Source organism: Ipomoea triloba, chromosome 4, assembly GCF_003576645.1.
Source record: "Ipomoea triloba cultivar NCNSP0323 chromosome 4, ASM357664v1".
Taxonomy (NCBI): Eukaryota; Viridiplantae; Streptophyta; class Magnoliopsida; order Solanales; family Convolvulaceae; genus Ipomoea; species Ipomoea triloba.
In genome coordinates this window covers 15,489,162-15,510,635 of record NC_044919.1, presented here as the reverse complement: position 1 = coordinate 15,510,635, position 21,474 = coordinate 15,489,162, and the positions used below count along the sequence as shown (strand labels likewise).

Here is a 21,474-nt window from a genome sequence, read left to right as displayed (position 1 = left end):
CTAGTCCCCTTAAATATCATATATTTGGATTTTCCCATCACGATCTGGTATAATCTGTTTGTAATTTTTTTTATTCCTTGCCAATGTGATTTTTCAGTTCATTAAAAAATAGTCATAGCATCTTTAATTTACTAATTTATCTTAAGCTTGAATCACATAAAGGTTAGGTAATGAATTGATAATTGTCTAGTGATCTTATAATTTTAATTTGGTTGGGGAGTAGCCACATCATCCTTTAATCAGTTAAAATTATATATTGAATGGTTTATCTTGATTACATAAAGTTTTAGACATATCATTTGTGATTAATTGTATTTAATATGATGGAATTTAGCGCACAGGCAATTTCGTTATATTTGTATAATTAATTAAGATTAAATACTGGACTATGATCATAATTTAGCCCACAGGCAATTATGTATCGAAATATAGTTTAATAGTTTTATTAGTGATGATGGAAACAAATAAATTTATTTAGTTTATAATTATTTGTAAATAATTTCCATCTCTATCATAAAGTTTAATTTTATGATGCAAACTTTAATTTAGATCATATTTCTTAATTTACCCACAGGGATTAAGAAAAAGGAACATGATTTCTTAAGTTTTATCATAATAGTTGTAATGAATCTCGTTAGTTGATTAAAACGTTAGCCTGCAGGCAAGTCTTATATCACTTGATTCTTCAACTCATTTGATAATTGTTTCATCATAAAATTTCAGTTGGATCTAATTGAGTAAAACTTTAGCCCACATGCAAGTTTTATGTCTCTAGATTGTTCTGTCTATTTAATAATTGAGATGAAATATTATCATAAGGGTTTTAATTAGATTTAATAGAATTAAAACTTTAGCCTACAGGCAAGTTTTATGTCAATAAATCCTCACCCATTAGATAATAATTTTATCACAATTTCTTAGAATTTATAAATTATAATTCTAAGTTTTCATGATTTGCATGGCAAAACATGTATTTAGTTACTTCCCAAAATTTAACCATTTTTTATTAATTGTTTCGTGAATCTTGCTTGGTTATTTGGACTAATTGTAGTAAGTTAATTATGTGATATATTCGATATACCTCCTTTGGTTTCCAATAATAAAATGTACGTTTTCGAGCCAAACTCCAACTTGATTTTGGAAAGTGTATTTTATTATTTTAGTATATCCAACTATGGTGGGGAGTTATGTCCTCATTAGTTATTACTTTAGTTGGATTGGAACCAAATATTGATTATTTAGTATGCCCAACTAATGGTGGCGAATTATATCTTCATTATTTAGTTGGTCAAATCAATTGTGAGTACGTATATCATTAATTCTGCTAAAGAATATTTTAATCAGTGGGAGTGATCATTTAGAAAAGATCATTAAGATACTCCACTAAAGATTCCACAAGTATCAATCGTGTATCCGTTCATATAAATTCATAAGTTCAAATTATTGAACATTTGGCTGTACAACATATTTATGAAAATGTTGTGACAATATTAAGGAGTTTATTAGAACAAAACATTTAACTTGTGATACACTGTTATTTAAACAAATTCTTTATCATTTAATAGAGTCTTTAGTTTCTTCAAAATTGATCCTGGGCCATTCTGGTTTATAAGGCTCAAGACAATTTTGCAAGACATAAAAGTAAGACTCATAATATTCAGTTCACTATAAAGTGAACCTTAAAGTTATTTGGGAAGTTATGGTGTATATATATTTAAATTCTAAATTTATGACTTAGAGTTTTAGTTTATTGTCTAAGTTGTTGGAATGCTTCTATGACTATACTATCTTTTGTCTATTTTGATGAGTGGGAATGACAGACGTGTCAACTCCAAGCTCTTGGGCATTAGGGGCAGTGCTTAAGTTAAGTTATAAACTAGTCATGGAACATAGTTAGCATTATGCTAATATTAAGAGATCTCTAGTTAATGCATAGTTAACATTAAGGATCTTAGAAATCATGAAGTGTACTCTTTTGTACAATTTAGATGTTTTTTTTTTCTCTTTTAAGTTGTGCATATATATTGTATTTTGAGAAACATCCCTTAAGATACCAAGAATAAACGTTGGGTTTGTTCATAAAGGACTTAAGTTGGGGAATAAAAATGCATGTGATGCATAGAAGATATTACTCTGTCGAGCACAGGACATATCGCTATGATTCGTGTGTTTTGTTCTTTGATGAGAGTTGTGCTAGTACTTGCACCAAGTGGGAGACTGTAAGACTTTTCTATAAATACAATATATATATATATATATATATATATATATATATATATATATATATATATATATATATATATTATGGGCCTTAATAATGTGGTGCAAGTAGACTAGGCCCATTAAGCTATAGGTTGGATTGGACATCTAGGTTTAGTCCAATCCACCATTATGCCTATATAAGCATGCATTGATGGAATGCAGGACAGACAATATATAGTACCTAAAGACTTGGTACGTACTCTGCTCAGAAAATACCAGTACACCATCTAAGGTTCTGAATTAAGTGTGAGACAAAACGACTAACACAGGCAACACAACAAGGCATCAATTATGGCTGGAGATCACGACTTATGCTTCCGCTACTACAACCGCTCGCTACTACGAGTTAAGTTTCTCGTAGATTCATTCTATATATGTTTAGACAGTATTTTTATGATCTTACAAAAAATATCAAATTCTACCATAAAAGCTAAGTCACATATTGAGATTAGAATTAAAATTTTTAAAAAAGAATGGGGTATTATTCATGATATGGTGCAAGGTAAAGACACTAATGGGTTCTGTTGGAATGAGCAAAAATACATGATTTATGCTAAAGATACTATTTGAGAATCATACTTAATTATAAGTATTTACGATTTTTTTACTTTCATTTATTTTTATTAATATATACGTACTAATAATTTATTTTATATGTTTATCATAGAGTCATAAAGAAGTTACACCATTTAGAACAAGAAGTTTTAGATTTTATAATGACTTATTTGCTCATATATTTTAAAATCTTACGACTAGAAAAGATGCATAAACAATTAATAACTAATTGAAGAAATACAAGCTGAATAACAAAATAATAGAAGGGTTGAAATAGATGATAGTGCATTTGTTGATTTAGATGATATTGACTTCATAAGTACACAACATCAGACACAAAATGATGGAAGAAAAAAAAATTCAAGTAAGAGAAAGAGGAATCATGATGAAACTATCAGATATGTGCTGATAGTATGCTTAATGCTGTGAAGCTAAGTTGATAAGAACTTGTCCGGTGCGCTTAATATGATCGTGATATTGATATATTTCAGAAGTTTAATCGTGCATTATAAGAAATTGATAGTTTTGACTTACAAAATGGGCCTTATTTCCTTAAAGCTCACCGATCATTCTAATAAAGTGACTTTTTTCTCAATCTTAATTCTGATCCTGATCGAAGATTGGGATGGATCAAAAGATCAGATTCCTTGTTAGCAATGATCATTATTCATATTTATATGTTACGAATATTGCTACTATTTCACATGATCTACATATATACTCCCTCCGTCTCGAAATGAATGTCTCATTTGCTTTTTACATGCTTTTTAAGAAATTAAAGTAAAGGTAATGTGCTTTTCAATTATACCCTTCACTTTTTCACTTTTAGAAATAAAAGCAATAAAGAATGCAAAAGTAATAAGGGTAAATTGAGTAAAATAGAATGATGGTGATGTTCAATTTTGGGGAGAGGACAACATTTTGGGACAAACTAAAAAGGAAAGTAAGACAGGTAAAATGGGACAGAGAGAGTATATATATATATATATAAGCGGTCACTATACTGGGGGGGCAAGACATGACCGCGACTTAAGATTAAAGTACCCTTGAAAAGACTAATGAATTAGAAAAGAAGAAGTAAGGAAATGAGACGACTCTTTCTTGAACTATATCATAAACAGATCTTCCCCTCGGACTTTTGACGGACCAGCCGCGCCGTTTGACCCTGAAAGGAAAATGAGCTTTGCTCCTCTGGGCGCTAGTTTCGAATGATCGGGTTTCAACGGCAAGCACATATATATATATATATATATATATTTATTTATTTATTTATTTATTTATTTATATTTTTTCCTTTACATCCGAGAAGTTAACAATAAATATTTTGAAGTCACAGAAGTGTAGAGTCGCCGAGTTAAGCCACCATTTCTACACCAACTAAGCTGAAAATTAAATTCATTGAAAGGTAGGCAATTCAAATTAAAGAAGGAAGGGTTTACAGAATACATTGTTGTTTATTGTGGCAGGTAGGAGGGGTTTGAGTGTTTGAGCCTTTTTCTTATTCACTACGCACAAGGTAAATTAAAGCTCAACAAACTAGCTAGGTAGATTGAGCTCATCAGCACCTCGGCTCTAGCTACAAGCTTACTCCTATCCATCATCTCTACCTTAGACCTCGATCTGTCCTAAACAGGTTTCCGGCCGCGCCCACTGCCGTACGCCGTCTCGCAACTCTTCTTGCAAAACTTGGTCTGAATCCCCTCGTCGCGATCCTCGCACTCCTTCCAGCACTCCTCCAGCCACCCATGGTGGCTTTCTTCTTCGCCGCCGCTGGGTGGGCTGCGTCGTCCTTTTTCTGCTGTCTCTTCCTCGTACGTCTCCTTGCACTTTTGTCGGCACATGTACTCTATCCTCTGCCCCTCCAGTGGGTCGCAGAGGTCCAGGCACTTCTCGTACTTGGCGAGGGCGGCATCGGCGTCGGAATCTGCGAATTCTCGTCTCAATCCGTTGCAGTGAGCGGCGAGATAGGAAAAGAACAGGACCAAGAAGATAAGTGACTGAAGTTTGGTGGTTTTGATAAGCATTTTGAAAGCCTCAAGACTTGCGAATTGAAGTAGTGTTTTAGTTGTTATCTTTCTGCCCTTCCAAAAGCATATATAGCCAGTAACTGCATATTGCAGGATAGATGAGGTTATTTAATTTATACGTGTTGTGCCATTAACATACTTTCACATATACCACGTGTTTCCTTAGTTTTAATATTGTTAATATTATTTATCTAGTTCTATTACATGTATTATTTCATTTTTCTACTCTTTTATTTTTACTCCTTCAAGTAACAATGACTAGTTATTTTCATCTTGTGATTCTCAAGAAAAATGTTAAAAGTAACATTTTTATTAGAGAAAGTAAAACTTAGCTTATAATTTGAAAATACAAGTAATATTTTCCTTATTTACTCACGAGTTAATTCTAAAGTGGAGGTCTTTTATGACAATTTTAAAATTTAATTTTACACTATTGTTTTTTATCATTTAATATTCTATATAACTATATTATCATATTTTGAATATTTGTGTCTATTTGATAACTTTTCTGGGAAACTCTATTTTACATAAGGATATTTTTGTCTATTCAATTTATTATTATTAAATAAAAAAATACAATTTCTTAATTTTTTATCAAACAAAAAAATATATTTTATTAAAATATTTTTTTTAAAAAAAGTTATTTAAAAAAAAATATTTTTCAGTTTTTTCAAACCGACACTAAAATTATGCAGTAACGTATCCAACTTGTATATGGTAGAAAATTTTAATTTGGAGCTTTAGAGAAGGGTTAATGCCGTTAATGGTAATGGAGGATTTTATCGGGAGTAGATAACTTTCACGGATAGGTATGCAACTATGCATGCATGCAAGTTGACAAGTGTAATATTGCAAGCGTGAGGTGTGCTTAAACAACAAAAACAGGTGTCCAAATGTTGAATGTATATCGTGGACAAATTGGAGTCAAAGCTGCGCTATTTTAATCCAAATTCCTCTCATTTCTTTTTAGAAATTGCTTAGTGCACTTATATTTACTACTCACAAAACTTATCACTTTAAATTTTAATTAATTAAAATGTGTTGTGTTAAAGACCTTGTGGTCTTGTTGCACCTAATTGCATCTCCACATGTGAGGTGATGGGTTCGAGTCTCATTATGTTGTAGGATGTCTGTTAATTTTCAATAATGGTTGATCTTCGGTGATATATGCAAAGGATAAAATATGGGGATTAATTTTGTAAATAAATCTATTAGATTGATCTTCGGTGATATATGCAAAGGGGAAAATAGACTTCTAGGCTACCTGGTTTGTAACATTTCCTTATCTGCCGGTCGAGATAATATTTAGGTATGAGCTAATATCGTTAAACCGCATAATGGCACATATTATCTACATATTCATTCTTCAAGAGGAAAATCACTTAGTCAATTATTTACTCTTCAGGTCATTTAAAGACCTTTGTCATTATACATGTTGTAATTTTCATTTTCTCATTTTTGAGAACTTTAAATTATTCAGGTGTCGAAATAAATATATATTAGCTGCATATCTAAATTTGCTATTTACTGTCAATGATATTAAGTAGCGAAACTTAATGCCATTTATCATGGGAGAGTGTATTTGATTAAAATCAATCAAGGGTTTTTGCGTCAACCCTTAACTAAAAAACTCGCTTCATCACACCACCTCATTATCCTTATTCCTCTTACGTACAAACACCCATTTGTAACCAGAAGTGTTAACATTCAATGGTGTACATGTTATAAAGAGAATTTATTTTAGCAAGTTGAGCTATGCCTTAATTGTTCATTTATATGTTAAATAGTCATGACACTTCTGGTGCCTAACTCTGGATCCAGATTATCATATCATTGAGCAATTTGTAAAGGCAATTGTGTTGACAACTATAACACTTTAATAAATTTCTCCCATATTTATAATAGTTCATGGCAATATTTAAGTCAACCAGATTCTAGCCATTTCCTAGAGATATTCGGATCTAGTCGTTCCGCGTCCCAGTATTATGATTATTCGGTATACCTATAAGTTTACTGGGTTTTTCGCTTTCTAGACGAACGTCTTCAAGACATAGTTCTTCAAGATATTTCAAGAGTGACAAAGTTTCTTTACTAGATCTAGTACTATGATTCTTATCACTTACACTGATAAATCTCCTACATTTCTGGCATCAAGGAGTTTCGGTAGATGTATTTGGTCCAATTTGGGGAAAGTTTATAGGACCTAGTCACTCTTTTATGATCAGTATGATCAATAGATATATTTGGCAGATTGATTATCACCTGAACTTCCAGTTTAGTCTAACTGGCTAGTACGTGGATTTTAAATAATGAAGATATTTCCACTCTGTGAAATTTGTCGACATTCCATTGAATTTGGGTTCTTATCACCACATAACGCCGAGAAACGATCCTCATTAAGTATGCAGTCAACGTACCTAATTATATATTGATCCCCTATCATGGGCTCTTGGTTATCAATAGACGGAGGTTTCTTTAATATGATAGCCCTTTTAAAGGTACATTGTGGTGGTAATATATGAAAGTAGAATGTGCACTAAAAAAATAATAACGCAAATAGGAAAATGTTTGTTTTGAAACCGTGTACTAGGTGTAAGGGAGTATAAGTGTGATATGCAGTGATTCAGATTTCGGTAAAAATAGATAATTTAGGAATTTCCTTCCACATATTCTTTAGGGGAAAAATTATGTGAAATGAGATCTGACTCATTATATTTTTGCCCAAAATGACTCAACCTCTCATGTAATAATTTAGAAGGATTTGATTTTATAGCCTCGTTGTGTACCACTACTGGAGCAGTCGTTATACCGTGGTCACTGATACTACAGGTCATCTCAAAAGATAGTGCCTTACCTTTGTTTTTATATTATCGAATGAAACTGTAGTTATATCGAAATGTAACTGTAGTTGTGTTGAAATGTAACTGCAGTGTATATGAACTGATACTGAATAACAGTTTCACATTTGTGTTTATATTATCGAATGAAATTGTAGTTATATCGAAATGTAACTGTAGTTGTGTCGAAATGTAACTGCAGTGTATATGAACTGATACTGAATAACAGTTTCACATTTGTGTTTTTATAGTATCGAATGAAACTGTAGTTATATCGAAATGTAACTGCAGTTGTGTTGAAATGTAATTACAGTGTATATGAACTGAAAGTGAATGACGCGGAACGGAGGTGGTTTCATCTATCTGTTTCATTAATCAAAATGACGTCGTTTTGATGCGCGGTCCACGATATAATTTGCGCTACTGGAGTACCGATTGACTAGGCTAAAAAACAAGATAACTAGTCTAGAAGAAGGCTAACTGAGGATATTTATTAATTCTCTTTGTAATTGACTAGACTAAAAAACAAGATAACTAGTCTAGAAGGAGGCTAACTGAGAATATTTATTAATTCTCTTTGTATTGTGCTGCTTACAAAGTTTCAATTATGAAAAATAACTTAGGGCGATATTACACTTATCAAATCCATAAATAAATTCAACATCCTAAAGCCTAACAATCCTTCGAAGATTGAGATGGGATTTAGGGATCATCTTCGACCAACTATATATTCATTATCAAGGTTTAGTCTAAAGGGTGACATAAATTTGAGCTCTTAATTTACTTTCTAAGCAAATCCCTATCCAAAAGTTGTGAACTATAAATTTTAAATCTCAATATGTATAGCCTATAGCAAATAATTGTTAACATTAAGAGCAGACCAATAAATATTCACTTCGGGACAGAATACGACAGAGTTGTCATTTATTAGATCAGAATTTAATTGACAGGTGTGTAGATCACAGGTTAACATATAGGAAATAGCACCACACATAATCTTCTCAAATCAAAGTTCAAACAAATTGTCATGATTGCCATTAACATACTGGTGCTCTATATTCAATTTTTGTATTGACAAGTAAACCGAACATGAAACATGATATCAAAATCTAATTATATACATGATGTCAAACACGATATAGACATACACGGTATATATCACATGTATACGAATTCCAACATATATGTACTACTTCACAATGTCTATATATATATATATATATATATATATATATATATATATATATATATATATATATATATACACACACACACACACACATACATTCACACACACATCATTATACCACATACATGCAAAATTACATGTTAAAATTATAATTATATAAGTAATTATATATAACACAACACTTATATACTTTTTTTTAGTACTACTAACTCTGTTACAATGTAGTATCTGTTCACAGTTGACAATGTAACAGTTGCCTCCACTGAGGTTCAAACCCACTCCCATCATCCATGTGAGAGTGTAAACCAGGACACCGGGTGCCACTAGACCACTAGTATTATGCAGTACTGCAATCCAAAAGATCATCAATTTTGAAGATTAGGGGAAAGGAAAACAATGAGGGAAAACTCAACAAACATATGAAGAAATGAAATTTCACTACTGCGATTAATTCGACGTTGACACCCGCCTTTGAATCTTTGTCGCTGCCGACAACTGCCTTCGAAATCCCCTCGCGTTCAACGGAGATCGATGGGCCACGACACCACCTCGGGCGCGACCGACGGCGGCGCTGGTCTGGACCTCCGCGAAGGGGATGAGCCGATCAAGAGCGCAGAGTGAAGATTGACCGCCACCTTCAAAATGGTGACTGGGAGGTGTTGTTCCGCAAATTATATCGTGGATCGCAGTCCACAATGGATTGTGGACCGCGCATCAAAACGACGTCATTTTGATTAATGAAAACAGACAGATGAAACCACCTCCATTCCGCGCCATTCACTTTCAGTTCATATACACTGCAATTACATTTCAACGCAACTGCAGTTACATTTCAACACAACTGCAGTTACATTTCGATATAACTACAGTTTCATTCGATAATACAAAAAACACAAATGTGAAACTATTATTCAGTATTAGTTCATATACACTGCAGTTACATTTCAACACAACTACAGTTACATTTCGATATAACTACAGTTTCATTCGATAATATAAAACACAAATGTGAAGCTGTTATTCAGTATCAGTTCATATACATTGCAGTTACATTTCAACACAACTACAGTTACATTTAGATATAACTACAGTTACATTTACCACATCTAGATGACACACAACTCAGCTGTTTGGAGGGGTTGTTTGCCGCGGCCGAACAAAGTGTGGCAGATGGCGTATGCGGCGGTCCAAGCATGGAGACAAGTTCACCATGTCTAGCCACCTCACCAAACGTCTCCGCAGCCTGGCGTACAAGTAATGACGGGCCAGACTTCTACTGCATTCCAGACCCACGGACGGTCTTGGCGTTGTTTCTTCGACGCAGATTTTCTGCCATCTATAAGGAGGACCACTATTGGAGTTGTTTTTTTCACGGTAGAGAGTGATTTTGTTGATGCATTTAACAGGCCAATTCAAAGCTGTTTCTCCCCGCTCATGGCGGAGTCTATGGCTTGTAAGGAGGTTCTTTCTTGGCTTAAGGAGCGTGGAATTGATCATGTGGAGCTCTACACTGACTGCACCAACCTACCGAGGCTGCTTGCATCTACTCACCACGACCTTTTTTCTTATATTGCGTTTTCCATTGAAGCCTCAAGGGCTATTATGTCGTCTTTTATTCATTGTTCAGTACGTTTAGTCCCTAGGTCTGCTAACCTGGGTGCACACACTCTTGCTTCAGTGACCTATTCTCAGGCTAGTTTTTTGTATTGAGATTCTATCCCGCTTGACTCTATTTCTGATTTGATTTAATATACCTTATTGGTTGTCTTTCAAAAACAATACATTACTATATATAATTAAATATATTTGTCACAAAATATAAATGTTTGAATATTTTATCAAGTTTTAAATGTTTAGATAAATTGACACAAAGTATAAAGTTTGATTTAATTTTTTTTTTTTTTTTACAATAAACCTAATTTAAAAGATGATATTTCATGTATGAAATTTGAAATGATGGTATAAGACTATAAGGTCAACAAAAAATTAAACATAATCATTTCATTAGTTTATAATGCCATAAATGTAGTGCTTTTCTGGTAGCATTTAATACGAGATTCATGTAATGAAATTATACTCTCCTACTCTAAAAGTGTTGTCTCATTCATAATAAATAGTACATTTAATGCTTTAATAAATTGATACATTTTTGGTTTTGTTCATAACAAATGCATTATTTTTTCAATTTAATAATACAACACAATCAATTCTTAATTAAAGAGTACTTTGGCCCGATTTAATAAATGGCATATGCAAAAATTTTGATTTCTCAGTTATTTTTTTTTTATGTCTAATAACTTGTCTAGTAATTAGTCAGGGTTTTGGAGCAATGTTTTTTTTTTTTTTGTGTCGAAAGAAGAGGGAGGAAATCCCAGGTTTGAACAAAAGGTTACACAGTGATTAGGCTCCTACTACGAGGGATCCTCCTATAGAAACTAACTCCCAGTTGATACTCGTAAAGCATATCTCTAATAGCCATAGGAGGTTCCATAAGCTGGTGAAAACCAGAAGGTTGTCGTAGTGCCTTCTTAGCAAGAAAATCGGCTAGTTTGTTCTGCTCCCTGAAGACGTGCAAGAAAATGATTTGCTGAAAACTCTGTGCCTTGGTACGACATCGCTCCATAATGTTGCTAACATTTCCGGATCCCCGAGTGCCACGCCGCAGTAGGTCAATAATATGCTTTGAATCACATTCCACCATGAGGGTTTGGACTCCCATTCTTGACGCCAGCCGTAACCCCTGTAGAATTCCCCATGCTTCTGCTATTTCCGGAGAGCAACACCCAATTTGGTATTGAAACCCAGTTATCAAGTTCCCTGCCTGATCGCGCAACAGACCTCCACAGCCAGCCAAACCTGTCGCGGGCGAAACACTGCCGTCAACATTTAGTTTCGTCCAGCCCGGCTAAGGCTTTGTCCACGAGACACGCGCATCGGACTCCATTGTACGTTGGGAGGTCACCTTGCGTCGTGCTGAAAACGCGGCAGCAATTTCCACCTCTTGTTGAGAAAGCCAACGCAATTTTTGAGCCAGAGGGATCTTACGACCATTGAAAACGGCGTCATTGCGCCACTTCCAGATCCACCACAACCTGATAGCAAAACGAGGCGGCCAATCAGGTTTGAGGCCCAGAGACGAATCACCCATCACATTCGCTAACAACCACGACTCCCAGTCCAGGCCAGCAAGCGTAGTCGTCACACTGGGATGCAGAGCAGTAGTCCAAATTCCCTTCGCGTCCAGACAATTGCGGAAAAGATGGTTAGTGTCTTCATGCTCACCTGCACAAAAAACACAAAACTCATTAGACGTGAGATGTCGTCTTGCGCGCTCAGAATTTGTCATAATGCGATTATGGATGTTCAGCCACAAAAAGAAACAGATCCGAAGAGGCACATTGATGTCCCAAATGCGCAACCAATCCTTCGTTGTCCCTAACTGGTTCGGATGAGCGATGTGATCGTATGCCGACTTCACCGAAAATTTCCCATCGGATTCAAATATCCACCCGATACCGTCCCCCTCATCCGTGTCCAAAACCAGTGTATACGACGCCAAAATGTCCAGAATTCCTGGTGGAAGAAAATCTTGGAGATTTTCCCATTTCCAACCTCTGCCATCCTCCCAATACTCACTAACTGTTGCATACAGAACAGGTAGATTGAGAGGTGTGTTTAGAAGCTGACTAAGCTAGTAAGGAACAATCCATTTGTCCATCCAAAAACGAGTGGTCCTCCCGTTAGTAACAACTTTGCTAGTTCCGGCGTCAATAAAAGGAGTTGCCGCTTTAATTCCTTTCCACACGGTTGAAACCATAGAAAGACGACCGGTGTTGTATTTACCGACTAGAGTCCTGGACCAAAGAGCATCCTTCTCTTGGGAAAGGCGCCACCCTAACTTAACCATATAAGCCATGTTCAGCTCCTGAAGCTTGCGGATTCCTAGACCTCTCAACGCCATGGGAGTGGTGACTGTATCCCACTTTACTAAATGCACCCTGCGAGTTGTGGTCTCACGATTATCGTTGCCCCAAATAAAATGGCACATGGACTGTTCAATAGACTGGCAAATTCCCTTAGGCAAGACTGTTGTCTGCATCATATAAGAAGGCATGGCGTTTAGTACAGACTTCGCAAGCGTTACCCGTCCCGCCATGGAGAGAGTTTTCGCTCGCCATCCAGTTAAACAGTTATTTACTCTGTCCAACAATGCAGCATAGGTCTTACAAGTCACTCGCCCATGGATCGAAGGTACCCCAAGATACTTACCCAGATCAGTTGTTCTTTCAAAATTGAGGCGGCTAGAGATATCCCTAGCAAGACAAGGGTCTGTATTTTTTGAAAATAAAATCTGAGACTTTGCGTGACTGATCTGCTGACCAGACGCCGCACAAAACTGTAGAAGGCAACTTTGAATAACGTCGACCTGCTCCATAGAAGTTTCAGCGAACAACACCATATCATCCGCAAAATAGAGATGCGATAGCAGAGGACAATTTGGCGCTAATTTGATACCTTTCCATTCTCCCGAAATCACCCGTAGGTTAATCATCTGACTAAGTTTCTCTAAACCTAGCACGAAGATAGCTGGAGACATAGGGTCTCCTTGACAAATGCCTCTCTCGGGGCAAAAGTATGGGAACCGTTCACCGTTCCAATTAACAGAATAGCGGGGGGTTCTAATACAATTCATAACAATTCGAACCCACATTGGACTGAAACCAATCTCATTTAGAACTGTGTCAACAAAATCCCAAGAAAGGCGATCATAAGCCTTTTCGAAATCGAGTTTGATCGCCATGGTGCCGGTCGAGCCTTTCTTGGTACGCAATGTATGCATCACCTCCTGGTACATAACAATGTTATCAGAAATCTGTCTGCCCGGTACAAACGAGCTTTGGAAAGGACCCACCAAAATAGGGAGGAGACGTTTTAAACGGTTTGTAATGGTTTTGGTGATAACTTTATAACTCACATTACATAAACTGATGGGCCGGAACTGTTTGATGTTTTCCCGGCAATCAACCTTAGGTATAAGCGTAAGAACTGTATCATTTAAACCATCCGGCAGATTCCCCATCTGAATAGATTCAGTGACTAAACTGAAAATACTATCCCCAATAACATCCCACATCCGCTGGTAGAAAGTAGCATGTAGTCCATCTGGTCCCGGAGCTTTGAATGGTGCCATGGAAAAAACAGCATGTCGAACCTCATCCCTTGTAATGGCTGAGTTAAATAAAGACCACTCATCCTGTGAGATAAGCGGAAAAGCACCCTCTAAAACAGTTGTCCGCCGGGCTTCGAAGGGCTGGGAAAAAAGAGCTCGATAGAAATTGCCAATGTGTGATTTAAGACTATCAGGATCCATACTCCACTCTCCATTCTCGAGCCTAAGACTAGATATGGTATTCCGAGATTTGCGAATAGCGGTTGCAAGATGGTAATATTTCGTATTCCTGTCCCCGGAGAGAATCCAGTCCTCCCGAGAACGTTGGTTTGTTCCAAAACTCTGTTCAAATTCACTTTTTTTTTTTTCAAAGGAGCTCAAGACTCTTTCTGGAAAGGAGCCTTTGACTCTACTTTTGTGATGCAAAAACATCATATGGGCAAGGGAAAATTGTAATTTATACACCTCCATAATATGTCAATTATAAATGTCACTCCTACATTATTAGTGGTGTAAATGTTTCACTCAATTTTCAAAACGGTACATATATTGCCCATCCAGTACCGTCGGGAGGAAAATTAAGGGGCAACATTTACACTACGGGAGGAGCAATATATGTACCGTTTTAAAAATTGAGAAGCAATATTTACACCACTAATATTCAAGAATAACATTGGTACTTAACATATTATAAAGGGACATAAATTACAATTTTTTTTTCTATGGGCAATTCTCAAATGATGAGAGGCCTTAAGCTCCTTTAATAGAGGAACTCAATGCCCGTACTTCATTTTTCTTTATGTGAGATAGTTTGATCCCACATTACAAACTACAAAGAGGAGCCACACAAGTTATCCTTTGTTTTCTTCTTTATTTTATATTTTTGTTTTCGTTGTCTATTATTATTGTTGTTGTTATTATTATAATTACTTTGTCTTATTTTTATTATTAATTATTATTATTAATGTTTTAATATTTTATTTTATATTTAATTATGAACAAATTTCACTTTTAGTCATCGACTATTGTGGCATTGTCGCATTTAGTCTTATTCTTTTAATTTTGTCATATTACATCCTTGACTTTGAATAACTTCCACTTTTAGTTCTTGACTATTGTGGCATTGCCATATTTAGTCATATTCTTTAATTTTGTCATATTACATTCATAACTTTGAAAAACTTCCACTTTTAGTCATCGACTATTATGAATTTGCCACATTTAGTCCTATTCTTTTAATTTTGTCATATTTCATTTGATTTCCACCATTAATCTTCCGTTAAAAATTCCATTATTTTACCGTTAGAAATATGAGTTACGATATTGAAATACAATGATATCATTAAATTGACATATAACAAAGGAAAAAAATTCGTATACCTATCGTAACTCATATTTCTATGAGTTACGATATTACATCCTTTGATATTTACGGTATTTCTAATGTGTTTGAAATATGAGTTATGATATCTGTAATGATTTTTTTTCTTTGTTATTTGTTAATTTTAACGGTAAAATAATAGAATTTTTAACAGAAAGTCATGGATGTAATATGACAAAATTAAAAGAATAGGATTAAATGTGGCAATGTCATAATAGTCGAGGACTAAATGTGAAAGTTGCTCAAAGTCATGGATGTAATATGACAAAATTAAAAGAATAGGACTAAATGTGGCAATGCTACAATAGTCGAGGACTAAAAGTGGAACTTAGCTTGTTCAAAGTCAAGGATGTAATATGACAAAATTAAAAGAATAGGGTTAAATGTGGCAATGCCATAATAATCGAGGACTAAAAATGAAATTTACTCTATTTTTAAGAGTAAACAACTAATTTATCAAATATACATTTTTATAATAAGTTAATATTATCAATTGGTTAAAACAGTTAATATAATCCGCTATTAGCTAATTGTCAAACACTCCCTTTAAGTAACAAAGTAATAAATGTTACTGGTATATTTATGAATGAAAGGTGTAATTTTCATAAATATCTTTTACTCTTCCAATTCCAAAATGACTTAATAACACAAATAACTAGATTTGTGAAAAAGCTGTGAGTATTGAATGCAAGAATTACCTAAATAGTTCCTACTCAATTTTAATTTAAACGAATTACTTATATGGATTATGTCTTGTGTTGGACAGAGACAAATTGCAAAAATAATAAAACATAAGTAAAGAAGGGAACTAGGGACACAACAAGTTGTTAATGCAGTTCGGAGAAATCTTCCTACATCTTCGAGCTGAGGCTATTCAACGTAAGCCCAATTTCAATAGATGATCACTAAAATTACAGGGGTTGAAAGGATCCACCCATACACACTTTGGCTGTAGTCCTTCACACCAACTCAATCTTCATCATCTATTTGAGTGGGTACGTGCAAGCCAATAGACACTTCAATCTTCAATCACCATGACCCCGTTTCACCAAGGATTCAGTTCATCCACGTGATAGCCTTGAAGAGGCTTTTGAATAAACCGTGGATAAGAGATAATAAAGTAAATAGTTTTGGATAATAATCAGATTTAGTGCAGCTGAATTGTTGATTTCCAGAAGCCTTTACACCACCTTTTATATTGGAATTCTTGTAACCATTAGATATGAAATTTAGCTGCAAGATATTCTCAAAATTTGGAGAGCGTCATTCATTTTAAAATGTTGCTTGTATGAAAATTGTGCTCATTTAATAAAATTTTGTTAGGAGATCTCGCCCATCCTGTGTTACGTACGAACTCAGACACAACATCTTATGAAGTAGACTAAGACTGAAAGACAGAACCTAAAAATAGTACGTCTAATAAGACTAAATATGTTATGACAAATAATTAGTCAATAAAATAAGAAGTAACGTGTGTATCTTTTGTGTACTTACAGTTATGATTAAAATTCTTTACAATTCAATTTTTATAATATTTAACACATGTTTTTTTATATAATTTATATATATTTAAATATTTATTAAATATAAAACAATGAATTTAAAAATTATTAAAGAAAATAGAATTAATTTGACAAAGTATTATAGAGTTAATTCCATTTTTTGTCCTAGATTTATAGGTGGCAATCCACTTTAAGTCCTTTTTTATTAGAACATCCACTTTTGGTCCTAGTATTATTGTGACATGACCATTTTTTGTTCTTTACCAACAAAATAGTTAAAATATCGTTAAATACAAAGGCATTTCGCTCTTCAATTATGGATGTTTTTTAAAAAATAAACATAAAAAATACAGCGGTTCAACATACTTTGTATAAAAAGGATTAAAATGTCTTTGTATTTGACGATATTTTGAAGATTTTGTTGATGAAGGACTAAAAATGGTCATGCCGCAATAATACTAGAACCAAATGAGAATGTTATAATAAAAAAGGACTAAAAGTGAATTGTCACCTATAAATCTAGGACAAAAGATGGAATTACCTCAAGTATTATACATCTAACGAGTAAAATGAGGCAGACACCATAACAGATTTTAATCACACAATTTGAACAAAAAATTGACACAATAGAATCTAATCAATGGATGGCCTTTAATGTGAACTAATAATTAGGAAGTAATAATGTTTAGGCGAAATACTAGGCCAAAGAAGAAGCCAATCAGGAAGCGCGAACTCCGGGTCGGGTTGGCACAAAGTCGTCTCCTTTTGTCTCATCAAATAGGCCCTTATAGCGAACCCTAGCCATTCCCTCTCAGGCTCCCAGCATTCCAAGATTTCTTCTTCCTTCATCATTATTATATAAAGCACCAGCCTCCTCGAAGATCTGAGATCTTATTATTAGTTCTTTCAATTTGAAGCGGTTCTTTTTCAATTCTTTGTTGATTTTCATTCATCTCTTGGTTCGGGATTGTTTGTGAATGGTGGAAATTCTGAGTAATTTGTTAATGATCTCCCCCTCGACTTCTTCTCCAAGAAGGGGGGTCTCCGTTTCTTCTTCGTTCTCTTTTGGCTCCTGCAAGGAAGGCTGGTACTACCGCTGCCTAGGCGTCGACCCTTAGATTTACTGTTGTTGCTCGCTTGTGATTTTGTGTTTTTTTTCGTTTTGGTTTTCTTATTTTCCTTTCGAACCGGATTGTTGTTTCTTCGATTCGTAATACTCTTTGTTTTTGTTTCTCGAAAGAATTGGAATTGAGTTACTCATATATTCATTCGATAAGGATTTGATTTATTGATTGATTGAGTAAAAATGTTGCTTTACAAGCCGAAGAAGAGTCAGGTAGGGAAGGGCGGCAACCGCCTTTTGTTAAACATTACTGTGCTCGGAAGCGCCGGCCCTATCCGGTTCGTTGTTAGTGAGGGAGAACATGTGGCTTCTGTGATCGATACCGCCTTGAAATCTTACGCTCGGGAGGGTCGCCTCCCGGTTCTCGGGTCGGATGTAAACAACTTTGTTCTCTATTCCCCCAATGCTGGGACCGAAGGTATTTCATTTCCCTGCGATCTCCTGTTAGGTTATGTCTCTGATCTGCTTTATTGAACGCTTGTTGGGCAATTCTATGCATTTTACTGATTAATAGGAAAGAATTCCCAGATTGTCATGAATTTTGCAATTTGTTTTGATCAAATGGATTCTGGGTTTTCTTATGCGATCACCTTTACTTGTATTTCTATTCATATGTGAATTGCTGGAACATTGATGCCTAATTGATATTTGAGTTTGTCAGATTCCCTACAGATATATCATGCTTGTTTTAATCATATTTCTGTATATTGATCCTATCTCTAGGGGTTTTTTTTTTGTATAGAAATTGTATGTGTGTTGTCTTACTAATTGTGGGATGGGGATGTGATTATTAGGCAATATATATGGTGTGTGCATTATTGGTTAAATAAAGGTTGGAAATTTACAGCTCTGAGTCCATGTGACATAATTGGATCATTTGGGGTTCGTAACTTTGTATGTATGTCTATGTGTGTTGTCTTAATAACTGTGGGATGGGGATGTGATTAGGGAATAAATATGGTGTATGCATTATTGGTTAAAAAGGGTTGAAATTTGCAGCTCTGAGTCCATGGGAGATGATTGGATCATTTGGGGTTCATAACTTTGTATGTATGTATGTATATGTGTGTTGTCTTACTAATTGTGGGATGGGGATGTGATTAGGCAATAGATATGGTGTGTGGATTATAGGTTAAATTGTTAAAAAATGGTTGAAATTTGCAGCTCTGAGTCCATGGGACAATATTGGTTCGTTTGGGGTTCGTAACTTTGTGCTGTGCAAGAAGCCGCAGTCTGAGAGAAGAGTTGATGGAGGAAGAGAGGCAGCAGCATATGTTCGCAAGGGGTCTGGCAGCTGGAAATCTTGGTTCAATAGGTCTCTCAGTCGCAAGATCGTGTCACATTGAGAACCCCACTAGACTTACCACAACATTATTGTGGTGGTGATGATGATTCTGTGTAGAAGCCTTTGAAGGTTTTACATACATAGGCTGCTTCAAGTGTGCCTTTAATTTCTTTTTATTGAATTCAATAAGGATGATGTCCAGGTGTGCTGTTTGTTTTGCTTTGTTAAATGCTTCTGTTGCTATGTTGACATTGTTCACTAACATTTGTTAGTGTTCATCATCCGTAATAAAATGTTTTACATTTTGATTCCACATGCCTCATATATATATATAATCAAATTCATTCAAGTTGTTGCTGCTGTTGTGTATTACCACCCCATAAGTGTGCTGCTCTTCTTTGATATTTGTTGCATCACTTTTTTTGTTTTGTTTTGTTTTGTTTTTTGTTTTTGTTTTTTTTTGTTTTTTAAATTTGCAGTATTAATACTATTTTTAAGGGATGACAATTGGTAGTTAATAGTTAGCCTTGGTAGGGTACCCTACCAAACACACATTAGTTTGGTTTATTCATCTTCCAACTCTCTTTTTATTATTATTATTATTATTATTATTATTATTATTATTTCTTTTTATATTTTAAAAAGCTTATAAATTTTTTACATTGTATTTTTTCTATACTTTTTTAAACATTTTCAATCAAAAGAATCTAAGCCTTACTATCGAGGTTCAAACTTATGACCATCCATTTAGAATGGTAATTGGGATGCCATGATAATTCTTCATGTATATGTATATTTAAATATAAAATTGTTTGCTAAAATTTATAAGTCAACTCCTGCCAAAATTTAAGAGTTAATTCCATTTTTAGTTTTAGATTTATAGGTGACATTTCACTTTTAGTCATTTTTTATCAAAATATCCGCATTTAGTCATATGTATATATGTATGTATATGTATATACACACACACAATATATATATATATATATATATATATATATATATATATATATATATATATGTATGTATGTATGTATGTATGTTCATATGAAAACTAGTCCCCATGTAAAAGTTGTGGACAAATTTGGACGGTCAATCTTGAACTATCTGGTGGTTGGAATTAATCTCTCGTTTTGTAGTTACGTTTTCTTATTAAATTATTTTTGGAGTGATTTGGTAATTTTTCATGTTTTGAATGTCTGGGAGTTTAATTTTTGGCATTTGTTGCAATCTTTTTAGAAATTTAATTGTTAGGGTTTTTATGTTTCCTTTCTTGGTTCTTTTTCCATCTTGCTTTCTATGTTTTTTTCTTTTGCGTTTTTTTCCTCCACCCATGGTCTCAGGTTTGTCACTATTTGTTTTAATTGTCTATCGTTTAAGTATAATATTATCTATTTTTGTGATTGATCTATGTGCATTTTCACAGGTGGCGTGTAATGTAGTGTTATATATTATGGCCTCCGTAGTTGTGCATTTTGCATGGTTGATAGTGTGCATTTTGGCAATCTGGTGTGGATTAGTTTTGTGACACTTGGCCCGGGGTGTGTGATGTAGTTGTTTTACGTAATGCAATTGCGGGTTAACCTTTGTGCATTTGTTGGAAGTGATATGTAATATATTATTGTGCATTGTGACCTCTGTAGTTGTGTATTTGTATGGTTGGTGGTGTGTATTTTAGGCTTCTGGTGTGGATTAGTTTTGAGACACTTGGGGGTGTGCAATATAATGTACTATTGTGCAATCTCCAACATTAAAAGTTGTGCATTTACAAGGTCAGTGGTGGAAGCCGGGGTGCTAGATATCCACAAATGAAGGTAGTGCGATTGAAATTGGAGTAGAAGGTGATGAGTGGGTTGTAAGTTTCTAGCTTAGTCATGTTGTTTGCAACGAGTAAGCTAAGAATGAAAAGAAAAGTCAATCTCACTCCATGTGTTTGTCAATGAAGAATTTTTGGAACGGACTAATTTACCCTTATGGCTAAATATGGATAATTTAAGATTTATAATTACGTAGAGCTGTCGAAATGGGCCGGCGGGGTGAGGCCCGCTAAAGCACGCCATATGGCGGGTGCGGGTTAAAAAGCCCGCCAAAATACGAGCCTATGGGAGGTCAGCCCCCCCCCTTCCCCCCCCCCCCCCCCCCC

The 21,474-nt window shown here is 34.8% G+C and overlaps 1 protein-coding gene across 1 annotated transcript; it reads left to right on the top strand.

Annotated features, from left to right (window-relative positions):
- The first annotated feature begins 17,729 nt into the window (after positions 1–17,729).
- On the top strand, positions 17,730–19,644 carry LOC116017849 (uncharacterized protein At4g22758-like). The gene is made up of 2 exons (XM_031258490.1): positions 17,730–18,464; positions 19,211–19,644. Exons 1-2 carry the CDS (start codon positions 18,230–18,232, stop codon positions 19,390–19,392), a joined length of 417 nt encoding a protein of 138 aa, XP_031114350.1. The 5' UTR covers positions 17,730–18,229; the 3' UTR covers positions 19,393–19,644.
- The last annotated feature ends 1,830 nt before the right edge of the window (positions 19,645–21,474 follow it).

Coding starts and splice junctions, on each gene's coding strand:
- LOC116017849 (XM_031258490.1), top strand. CDS start 18,230: ATGTTGCTTTACAAGCCGAAGAAGAGTCAGGTAGGGAAGGGCGGCAAC. Junction 18,465..19,210: donor CCCCAATGCTGGGACCGAAG/GTATTTCATTTC, acceptor TGAAATTTGCAG/CTCTGAGTCCATGGGACAAT.